At 36.5% G+C, this 12,282-nt stretch overlaps 1 protein-coding gene across 1 annotated transcript in view; it reads left to right on the top strand.

The window, feature by feature from the left end:
• Positions 1–5,246, top strand: part of TNIP3 (TNFAIP3 interacting protein 3) — a 168,519-nt gene extending 163,273 nt beyond the window's left edge. The window contains exons 11-12 of the mRNA XM_007953269.2: positions 3,738–3,788; positions 5,124–5,246. Of these exons, the coding sequence (XP_007951460.2) occupies positions 3,738–3,788; positions 5,124–5,246 (174 nt within the window). The remainder of the gene's footprint in view (positions 1–3,737; positions 3,789–5,123) is intronic.
• Positions 5,247–12,282: the final 7,036 nt, after the last annotated feature.

Below are 12,282 nucleotides of genomic sequence, written 5' to 3'. Positions count from 1 at the left end.
CATATTCAAACTCAAAACATTCCATTACAGTGAAGTGGTTTCTAAATTCTTATTATTTTCTTTGAAAGGCTATGTTGGAATGTTCCTGTCTTCCCAAAACACACATATTTCTAAATGCCATGCATATGTCTATTGAAATCAAGAATTTCACTCAGTGAACTCAGAGATTTAATGTAACTGGAACACACTCAAGGAAACCAGATGATAATAACTAATGTGTTGGAATAGAATATATTAAATGCAAGCACTCTAAAATTAAGTGTAATAGACTGTATTAAAAGTAAACTTAGAAAATTGCCATGATACATAACTATTGATGTTAATGAAGGAAAATGTAGCTAATGCAATTTTGGCTTAAGAAACTAAAATGAACTACATTTTTTTTTGTTTGAAATATTATATAATGCTTTTCAATAAATAGGAAAGTGTTGTGGGAAATGTGGCTGATCTGTAGTTCCAAGATGCTTAGTCTTAGAAGAATTAGTTATCCTATTATTCCTATTAGGAAGTAGATTGCAAATTAAATTGAATTGCTTCTCTGACAATTTTTTCAAAGATCAACTTGAAATTCCTAATTTAATATGGAAAAACTCTTTAGTGGAAAAATTTCCCTCTAAGGAATTAAATGGAATAAAATTGTGGTGTAACAAAATAATTCTATGAAAATAATTAATGAAAATTACTCTATTTACCAATGAGTGGGAGCTCTGGTAGCATAGTGCCTAAGGCACTTGACTGCTAACCAGAAAGCTGGTGGTACAAACCCACCAGCCACTCCTCGGAAGGAAGATGAGGCAATCTACTTCCGTAGTGATACTACCTTGAAAACCCAAGGAGGAGTCGCTATGAGTCGGGTCCGACTCAGTGGCATATAACAACAACAACATACCAATGAGTGAGAAAATGGTATGATTATAACCTTGGTGAAAAAATTACCCTCTCAGCTTTTATTTCTTATACAATGCTGTCTTAATTTTTTAATATTGTCACTGTATAAATTATTTAATTTCATATTACATTCAAATTGGAAATAAATCAATGTCTAGGATGAGTAATATCGTTGCAATTACAGAATTTTAGTTCAATCAGGAACACATACTCATCTACTTAAGTAATAAAGTTATAATCCAGGTATGATTTTTTTTTTCCTATCTTCTCTATAATTTTTCAGTTTTTGATATAAATGTATTCAGGCATTTGACTGTTAACCAGAAGGCTGGTGGTTCAAACCCACCAGCCACTCCTCAGAAGGGTGGTTGGGCAATCTACTTCCATAGTGATACTGCATCAGAAACACAAGGAGGGGTCCCTATGAGTTGGAGCCGACTTCACGGCAGTGAGTTTTGAGTTTAAAACAAAACAGAACAAAAAATACGAAGAATCATTGACATCAAATTGATTATGACTCTTAGTGACCCTATAGGACAGAGTACAAATAAAATAATATTATTTGTAGTCCAAATAGGAGCTCTAGTGGTGTAGTGCCTAAGGCATTTGACTGCTAACCAGAAGGCTGGTGGTTCAAACCCACCAGACACTCCTCGGAAGGAAGGTTGGGCAATCTATTTCCATAGTGATACTGCCTACGAAACCCAAGGAGGGGTCACTATGAGTTGGATCCGAATGGACTTTAAAATGAATTTTTTGGTTCAAATCCTTCTGCCACTAGCTGCTTACATATCAGAGACTATTCATGCTATCAAGGAGCTCTGGTAGTGTAGTGCCTAAAGCACTTAACTGCTAACCAGAAGGCTGGCAGTTCAAACTCACCAGCCACTCCACGGAAGGAAGATAGGGCAATCTACTTCCATAGTGATACTGCCTCAGAAACCCAAGGAGGAGTCGCTATAAGTTGGGTCCAACTTGACGGCACATAACAACAGCAACAACATTCGTACTATTACTGAGAACTTTTTTAAAACAAAGATACTCATAGAAGAATCAGTGTGATGAAGTGACAGAGACTGAGGCGAAGGAGGAATTTAGGGTATATGTAAATATACCCTAAATTCCTCCTTCCTCTCAGTAGCATAGTACTAAGGCACTTGACTGCTAACCAGAAGGCTGGCTGTTCAAACCCACCAGCCACTCCTCAGAAGGAAGGTGGGGCAATCTACTTCCGTAGTGATACTGACTCAGAAACCTAAGGAAGGGTCACTATGAGTCATGTCTGACTAGATGGGCACAACAACAACATACCATATTTGTACCTGTTCTGATATTCTAGATGATAACCTTGTTATTCAACTTTTTTATGCTCTATCTATAAAATGAAGGAGCTCTGGTAGCACAGTGCCTAAGATATCAAACTGTTAACCAGAAGGTTTTTGGGTCAAACTCACCAGCCACTTCATGGAAGCCAGACTGGGCAATCTACTTCTGTAAAGATTTACCACCTTGGAAACCCAGTGATGGTTGCTATGAATTGGAATTGACTTGATGGCAGTGGGTTTTGTTTTTCTTGAATGTATAAAATGACAAAGCTGGACTACATGATCCCCAAAATATTCCTTATAACCCTAGAGCCTCTATATTTCTAAAAATACTTAACATCTATCATATACCAATCTGTAAATACATGTATATAATGATACCTATCTCATAGATTCATAAAGTTGTTTTCAGAGTTCAGGAAAAGAAAAAAAATGCATCTCACTCAGGTCATGGCTCACAGATATTAAGTATCACAGATATGTAATGAATGAGTTTAGTCATTTAACATTTAACATTTTAAAGGTTTAACTTTAGTCATTTAACATTTAACAGTTTCATTTAACTGTATAATTGGCATACTACTTTCAGTTCACTGTAATCTAATTTTGATGCTTTCTTTTTGCAAGGCATTCTGTTAGGTGCTATGAGGACATGAAAGACTGATCTTTTCTATTCAAGGTTCACAGTGTAGTGGGGGAGACAGTAAGTCATATAGTAAACATACAATGATAAAAGGGAAGAATGAGGAAGGAGACAATAATTCTGATGGGTGGGACCTGGAATGGCATTATATAGGAGGGAACATTTGACATGCCTTGTAGTGGTGAGGAACATGAGGTGTAAGGACATGATACCATAACTAAAGAGTCAAAGAAGAACCTGTTTTCTCTAGGTATATCAGGTATGAGGGACAACTAGGGAAGGTGAGGACATGAGGTTGGTCCTTACTTAGTAAGAATCCATAAAGCCTTGCAATATAACCTTGAACAAGTTACTCATCATTTCCATGTTTCAGCATCCTTGTCTGTAAAGCTAAAGGACATTATCTCATAGGAGTGTTGGGCGAATCCAATGAGTTATTACATGGAAATCACTTAGCTGGGTATCAGGCCTGGAGAAAGTGCATATGTAACTTGTAAAGTTTATTGTGGAAGTCTTTGAATGTCAGGCTGACCAATTCCAATTTCATTTGTAAGCAATGGAAGCTCTTTCTATATCTAAATCTAAATGCAAATATATCAACCAAAAGCTGAGAATTAGAATAGCCTCAACAAATTGAAATGAGAGTTTAAAACTATTCAACTTTCGAAACTTAATTTGGGAATTTGAAGATAGATTCACTGCATGTCTGGAAAAAACAACATGTGGCTGTTTTAGTTTTGTTTTATTTTTGCATTACTGCTATCAGTGCTTCACATCTTGAGCTTCTTAGTAGGTCACTGACAACTGGGGCAAGGGTAGCATCAGTCTGAAAGTATTTGAAATCTTTATTTGATAAACAAATGCCTTTGTTTTGTTCACAGATAAAAGCTTGTCAAATGGAGAAAGAAAAACTAGAAAAGCAATTAAAACAGGTATGTGGATCCTTACCAAGTCCACCAAGCCCTCTTTCCATGATTGAAATGTCAATTTTAACTTCCACCCCAACATCATTTCCATGTACAGCAGTTCCTCATGGTCTAAATTAAAGGCATATTCAAACTCTGCTACAGATGGCCTAGAACAACCTATGCTTTTCATTATCAACTAAAATATTCATATTGCTAAGGAACCAAGTCCTCTCAATTCAAACAGTCATGAAAAACACATGTTTTGCAGAACATGTTACCAGTAGCACAAGCCTCAGTGTGTGTTCACTCAAATGGAGATTTCCTCATAGACACACAAACACCTGGGAAATAAATTGTGTAGTGGCTTACACAATTTACATTGGAAAGCTACAGTCAACAGTTTCACCTCTTTCAAGAAATAGAATATCTTCTAGGGCATTTGATCCTATTGGCTCTTGAGGATTCTAAAAGAATATTATTTCTTTTCATTCCTAATTTCCTCCCTGGTAATAATTTACTTATGCCACAGGAGTCTCAGCCTGCCAACTTAAGAAAACCTATTTTATGGCTCACTGGATGGTTCTTCATAAATGAAAACCCTCTGTGATGACAGCTAGGAAACCTAAAGTTAACTTCATATGCCCTTCAACTGTTTCCAATTTCTTCAAAATGGAAAAAATACATCTACCAAGTTTATAGTTTCATGTTTTATAAAATTTGGTCAGTGACCAAAAAAAACCAAACTCACTGCCATCAAATTGGATCCGACTCATAGCAACCCCTCCTTGGGTTTCTGAGGCAGTATCACTATGGAAGTAGATTGCCTGATCTTCCTTCCAAGGAGTAGCTAGTGGGTTTGAACTGCCAGCCTTCTGGTTAGCAGTCAAATGCCTTAGGCACTCATCTGAATCCACCCAGTTTATAGTGACATGTGTCTTGACTATAATCCTTATGGAAACAGATTACCAAGTCTTTCTTCCAGGGAACCATTGGGTGGGTTCGAACCACTAACCTTTTGGTTAGTAGCTGAGCACTTAATCATTTGCTCTACCAGGACTCCTATTGACTGATTTCTTTACATTATATTACATTACAAAAAGGGGTTAAATTGCATTGCTTTAGATTACATTATGGAGCAGCAACTAGTCTAATATTTGGCCAAACCACTGGGAACCATAACCAACTTGACACATAAAATTAACCATCACAACATGCTTACTATTTTGAATTAGAAGTATGACTTGAGATTTAAACCTTGAAAGTTAAACAAAACCTTGTTGCTGTATAAAGCAAGTAAGTGTCAATGTGACTCCTCAATTTTACCCGCTTCCAGTGAAATGACATCATTGTTCTCCTCAGATGTATTTCCCAACCTGTAACTGTGGCTTGGTTTTCCACCTCCGGGACCCGTGGGTACCAACAGGCCCTAGGGCTGTGCAGGATCTACAGAAGCATCCAGTACGTAAAGAGTTTCCATTTTAATAGATGAATTTTAATACTTTGTTTTGGTAAAAATGTCTGTCTCTGGAATTTGGGCACATAGTATTGTTACAGAAAGAGCCTCTATTTTATTTCAGCCTCTGATTTGTAGAGTTATAGTGATTAGTATACACTATAATCGTCTTTGGAACACTGTATCCACAGCATACATAGATATGAGTAAATAACTATAAGATATCAAATTGAGCTGGAATCCCTCAAATGGATATATAAAATTTCATATGTGTCGTTTTTAATGACACACCTGATTCTACTAAAAAGACATTTCTATGTTTGGATAAAAAAAAAAAAAATGAAAGGAAAGTGAATATAGAAAACCGGTTTGGGAGGTACTATAATGCTGCCTTTACAAAGCTGTAATTTATAACTTTATAAAAATAACTTTATAAAGTAGTTGTAACTACTATGGTTATCACTACATCTGTGTAAAATAATTTTTGACAATTTCCAATAGAAATAATTTTTTTTCAAGTATCCAAGAGAAAATGACCAAGTTTTTCTCTATGGCTATGTCTACCCAGGCAAAATAATATGGAAAGTAGACCAGTTATTTTTTAGTAGAATTGATTTGGACAGTCAACCTGAACAAGTCAGACCAAACAGACCTTTCCTTTCCCTCTCAATAGCATTGCCCCACCAACTCTTCTCCTGTGATCTGAATTCTTGTCTCTGCTCTCTATTTTGCCTAGACAGAAGCTTTACTCATGGAGAGAATGATGCACTTTTCTGCATTTCAGATTTGCTTAGACAACTTCCCACACTTCTTAGCTTTTCTTAAATGTGTTTCTAATTATGCAAAGACTCTTTATAAGATGAGGTTTTAGCTTGAATTTTCTTAGCATAGCACTAATAGAGAGCATGGTTCTCTTGATTGTCTGAAACCTCTGGTACATTTGTATTTGATGATTCAAAGCCCTTTTCCCAAGGGAGGAAATAATGACTCCTTGGGTGGTGGGAGGACGTGAGAATTTAGTTAGCATTTCTTATTTGACCCTGATGTGACATAGAATACAGCTGAGAATTTGGTTCTTTATGTGTGGTTGTCCAGTGGCTACTTCTGTCTGTTCTCCCTCCCTTGTTTCCTCTTTTTATTTTTCTTTCTTTTTCTTTTATATATTGTGGTAAAATATTTATAATGATAAATTTGCCATTTTAACCATCTTTAAAGTACAATTGCTTGACATTGATTGCATTCATCATGTTGTGCACCCATCACCACTGTCCATGCCTGATTTTTTTTTTAATCACCTCAAACAGAAACTCAGTATTCCTTAAGCAGTTAACTCCCACTCCATCCTCCCCCCAGTAAACAGTGATAAACTTTTGTCAGTATGCACATTCCTATTCTAGCTATTTCATATAAGGTAGAACACACAATATTTGTCCTTGTGTGTCTAACTTATTTCATTCTGCATAATGTTTTCAAGGCTCATCCATGCCATAGCATGTGTCAGAACTTCATTTCTCTTTATGGCTGAATAATACTGTGTTCCATTGTGTATATATGCCACACTTTATTTATTCCTCTATTGGTGGACGCAGATTGCTTTCACTTTTGGCTATTGTGAATAATGTTGCAATGAATATTGGAGCACAGATAGTTTCCTTTTTTTCTTTACTTCTCTGCTTACTTTTGCAATCTCTGCCAGAAACATTCTGTGAAGCTCTAATTCCGCTAGAATTTTTTAAACATCTTTTTACAAATGTAGAGGTAAAGTATGATTGAGAAAACATAAAGAAATAGAAATTTACTTAAGATTTAGCTCCTGCAGTTTTAGGGAATTGGAGAAATATTCTTGTGACAGGTTAACTATAAAACTAAAGAGTTATTCACGTTTATTTAGGACTAAACATGCCTGTTTTCTTCAGAGCTTCAGTCATGGAAGAAAGGAATTCACCCACTATAAAGGCTCATCACACTTTATCAACTAGAGAAAGTAAAAAAGTCTAGATCAAGAAAAATTATCACCAAATAAAGATTGAGATTTGAAAAAGGATTCTAAGCTATATACAATGGCCTCTTTTTTTTTTTTTTCTTGCAGTATTCAGTTAAGCAAACTCTAAATATAAAAGTAGAATTTACAAAAACCTTTAGAGTTAATTTTAAAAGAATATTTCAAGTTTTATGTTTATATCAAAGTCTGAATTAAATCACATGCGATAGTGTTTTTAAAATCATAGCATATTTAGCTTCTTTTGGCAACTCTCCTGGAATATAAAACTGAGGCTCACGTCACTTATCTTCCGTGCTATTCGAGACATCTAAAAATAAATGAGAAGATAAAAAGTCGAGGTGATCTCATTTCCTCTTCTAGCTTTTTCATAGACCAAAAAGAGCCAAGAGGCTAGGTGTTTGAGTGGGGGTAAAGTGGGGTCAGATTCTACTGAAGGCAGCATTTCTCAGTGGCTTGTCAGGTAATTGAATTTTAGGCTACTTTTGTGGTCAGGCAGCCCTCTAAATGTTCCCTGTTGGATCATTGGTAGAAAAATTTTTCTATTTTGAGGAGATAATTGAATAACAGAACAGAAAGTCTGTATTGTCTGTGTCTAATGGCAAAGTAGGAGGCTAGGGTGAACTTTTGGAGCAGGAAGACAGACCAAGTTTGTAGGCAGGTAAAGCTGAGATAGCTCCATTGTTCCCAGTGGTTAAATAGAAAGAGACTGGCCTTGGAATGGTATCTTGATCATTCAGGTCGTGAACTTATTATTTATTCAGTGCAATTTGTTTAACGTATTCCCTCATAATTAATATTTAGTGGTTCTTAACTAGTGTAAATGTAGGAGCAAGGCCTAAGAGAAAAATCTTTAAGTTCTCCCCTCTCCTTCCTACACTGCTTCTCTACTCTCAACCATCTGAGTGAAGTAGAGAAGGGAAAGATTTACTCTGCTTCACCATCCTGAACCTCTACATGTCATGTCCTCATATAATGGCTTATATTTCTTCCTTGAACAACTTAAACTTTTTTTTTTTAACCTGTCTTCCCATTGCCTCCAGTGTAAGGATTTTAAAGAGTATTTATCGATGGTAAATTGCTTTGTTTTAGTTATGGACTATAGTAACTTTTTCTAAAGCGTTTATACTTCTGCAGATCTCCAAAACACATCTGTTAAAAAAAGAAGAAGAAGAAGAAAAGATAACATACCACAATGCCTAAATGCCTTAGTAGATCTGGCCAAACACTAAGGTGCATTGAGAAGGGACTAGGGGGAGATGGTGGGGGTGATGAGGAGGGATAAGAGAGATTGACAACAGGTTTGGATAGAAATTACTTTTATGTTACCCACATAATAAAAGCCACATCATATAATTATATTTTTAATGCACCACTATGTTTCATTTGAAGTCCATATTGCTATAATAATGTTTTATTGTTCCACGCAGTCAGACTATCAGTGGTATGCTCCTGACCAGTTTCCGCCAGATGTGCAGCACAAGGCAAATGGTAAGACCACAGCTGTATTGAGCATTCTTTCATGTTTACATGTAAATGGGATCTTTTAGGGATGTTTACTCAATGCACATTCATTCGTACTTTGGGAGAACTTACTATAAAGTTGTGGTGCATACACAACTCTAATTTGATGCATCTGGGATTAAATTGAACTCGTTAAGAAAAAGAAAACGTTTGAATACAGAAATGCATGAATCTCAATTTTGGCTCCCATTCCTATCCCAGTCTCAGAGTCAGTATTCCATCTGGCGTTGGAAATGAAAACTTTTAGCAGAGCTGTATTGTAACAACAACAAAGCTCTTTGATTCCACTACAAAGGACAGATGAACATCCACTATTCCAGGTTAAGTTTGCTAGACAGATGTTTTAAGTGCCACTGGCAGCCAGAGAGAGGAAACAAGAGTCTCAGAACTGTGTTCCCTAATGACTTAATGTCAGACTCTAAGCCAGTGCTCTTAGTGTAGGCCAGCCTTGCCCACAACACCCACCTTGAAGTATGATGGGGAAAGCTACAAGTCACCTATAAAATACTCATAATTAAGAGCAAGCTTTTATCTTTTTTTCTCTGGTGTAACATCTCCTCCTTCTTTCCAGAATCTGCTATATTTTCTACTGCTTGTTTCTATGCCTGATGAGGCCACCCAGGAATGGGCTATAATCATAATCACATTTCTTTTCTCAACAGATATATTCAAAAGTCAGCAATGTCTGCTACCTGTTTAAAGTCTCATATGATACACATCTGTTAGTCTAGCTAGTTAATTTCCAAAGATTTGAATGTACCTGGAAATGCTAAAGATGAGTGATATTCTGATTTCAGGCTTTACTTGAAATTTGATTGCATTTAGTTCAGAGTTGAGATGGCAGAATTCTAGTTTTTAGTACAGGAATTTATTATGGAGTGTAGGTAGGGAGTCATGGCTGCCACATCTAGTTTTGCAGGTTGTAAAGTCCAACTGGCTCTTCATGGTAGTCTCTGTGAATGGAGCCTCATAGTGTTGTGCAGTGCCCAGCCTACAGACAGTAGCCCAGGAGTTGCAAAGGCCATAGCTTATAGCATACAGAAAAGAAATATAAAATATGAGAAATCTATAATGAGCTATCCAGATATTGATCTGAAAACTATAGATATTTCTTTTCTTTCTGCTACAAGTACAATGATTGGTTTTAATGGAGTTCTTGGGTTTTAGCCATAAGGGAAAGCTTTTACTAGAAAGACATATTATTAACCATAATGATTGTTACATAATGTCTGTGTTTTTTAACTCTATTGGTGTATAATAGCTGAGTTACCACCCAATTATAATTTTCCTTTTATATTGGCCTGGAATGAATATTAAAGACTTTTTCTCCCTGAGTTGGAGTTCAATCACTAGAAAATAAATTTATTCAATAAAGGAATCAATTAGATCAAAAGACCATTAATGTGTCATTATTGGATTCTACTTGGACCAATGTTACCAAAGCTAATAATTATATAAAAGAGAAATGAGTTGTGATAACCTTCAAAAACTAAATAAAATTTGTAAAAATGAAATTTTATAGTATGTAAATGAGACCTGCATATTTTTGTCTACATGGGAAGAAATAATGAGCTTTTTTATATATAAACATACTATGTGACAGTATCAATAGAAGTAAAATTCCAAGAATATGTAAGCGTCTTTTATGTTGAAACCTAAGTATTTTAAATGCACTATTTATTTTAATATTCATAACAGTAGTTTGTTTTATTATCATACTATTTTACGATGAGAAAACTGAGACTTAGAGAATTTAAGTAATGGCCCTAAATCACACAGCTAGTAAGATTTATCAAGGGGATTAAATTACAGATGTGATTTAATCTAAACCTGTGGTTTGGGTCACATACTACAGTGGCTCTGATAATCTACCTCTCTCACTGTACTAAAATATTCTAAAATTTTAACTATACAAATGAGAAGCAGGTCTTTAACTTGGATGATTACATGACTAATATCTAACCCACAATAATCTCTCATTTTTACAAACTTGCTGCATATATTACTTGTGCTATTCATTTGACATTTAGAATATCACCAGTAAAAAACAGGGCTATTTAAGGGTGAGTATGTAATAAATACGTTATGAAGAAATATGGGTAGACCTGATGGAACTTGACAGGGCATATTAATTTCCTAGGCCTCCTGTAACCAAATACTACAAATTAGGTGACATATAATAGCAGAAATTTATTGTCTCACAGTGCTGGGGATAGGAATCTGAAATCAGGGTGTTCGTAGGACTATGCTGTCTCTGAAGCCTCCAGGGGAAGATCCTTTCTTCTCTCTCCTAGCTTCTGGAGTTTCTTGGTTGAAGCATAATTCCATCTCTGCCTTGTCTTCGCATGTCACCTTCCTTCTCTGTGTCTGTCTCCTTGTCTCTTCTCCTCTTTGTAAGAACACCAGTCATACTGGATTAAGACCCACCCTACTCCAGCTTCACATCCTGTTAACCTAACTAATACCGTCTTCAAAGACCCTATTTCTAAACAAAGTCAAATTCACAGGTATTGGAGAGCCAAGAAGGAGCTCTGATTATGCAGTCCTTAAACACTCAGCTGCTACCTCAAAGGTCAACAGTTCAAACCCACCAGCTCTGCTGGAGAAAGATGTGGCAGTCTGCTTCTATAAAGATTCACAGCCTTGGAAACACCCTCTAGGGCAGTTCCATGCTGTCCTCTAGGGCCCCTATGAGTCAGATAGACTAGACGGCAGTAGATTTTTTTGGTTTGGGGGTGGCTAGGATGGAGCCCTGGTTGTGTAATAGTTAAGCACTTGGAAGCTAACTGAAAGGTCAGCAGCTCGAACCCACTAGCTGCTCCATCATTTGCATGTGACAGAGATGTGCAGATTATTGAGATATGAAGATGATACAACCTTGCTTGCTGAAAGTGAAGAAGCCTTGAAGCATTTACTGATTTGAAAAAGGGGAAAACCCTCAGCAAGATGGATTGACACCATGGCTGCACAGACGAATTCAAGTACAGCAAGGATTATGGGATGGCACACAACTGGGCAGTGTCTTGTTCTGTTGTATATAGGGTTACTATGATCTGGAGCTGACTTGACAGCACCTATCAGCAACAACAACAACAACTTAATAAAGGAAGTTTTGGCACAAACTGTGAAGTGCTAGGTTACTAAATGAAAGGTCGACAGTTTAAATCTACCCAAAGGGACTGCAAAAGAAAGGCCTGGCATCTGCTTCCAAAAAATCAGCCATTCAAAACCTATGGAGCACAGTTATACTCTGACACACATGGAGTCGCCATGAGGTAGAATAAACTCAATGAAAGTTGGTTTCTGACATTGAAACATAGCATGGAAGTCCAGAGTCAAATTCAGAACATTCAGATTCATCCTAATTCTGAACAAAAACATGGTAGCACAGGGACAACTGAGTCTAAGCCCTTGTCTGCCGCCTATTTTTCTCTTCCCACCTTCACACTTCTGTGGGCCTTGAGTGTGGACCTTTAGTGTGCATTTGAGGACAGCCCAGCTGGCACATCCTAACTGTATCTATACAATCTTTTTTTTTTTTT

The sequence above is a fragment of the Orycteropus afer genome, unplaced genomic scaffold, assembly GCF_000298275.1.
Source record: "Orycteropus afer afer isolate SDZICR_OR568_19922 unplaced genomic scaffold, OryAfe1.0 scaffold00382, whole genome shotgun sequence".
Classification (NCBI taxonomy): domain Eukaryota; kingdom Metazoa; phylum Chordata; class Mammalia; order Tubulidentata; family Orycteropodidae; genus Orycteropus; species Orycteropus afer.
Note: the sequence above shows the minus strand (reverse complement) of the source record. Positions and strands in the feature narration are given on the sequence as shown.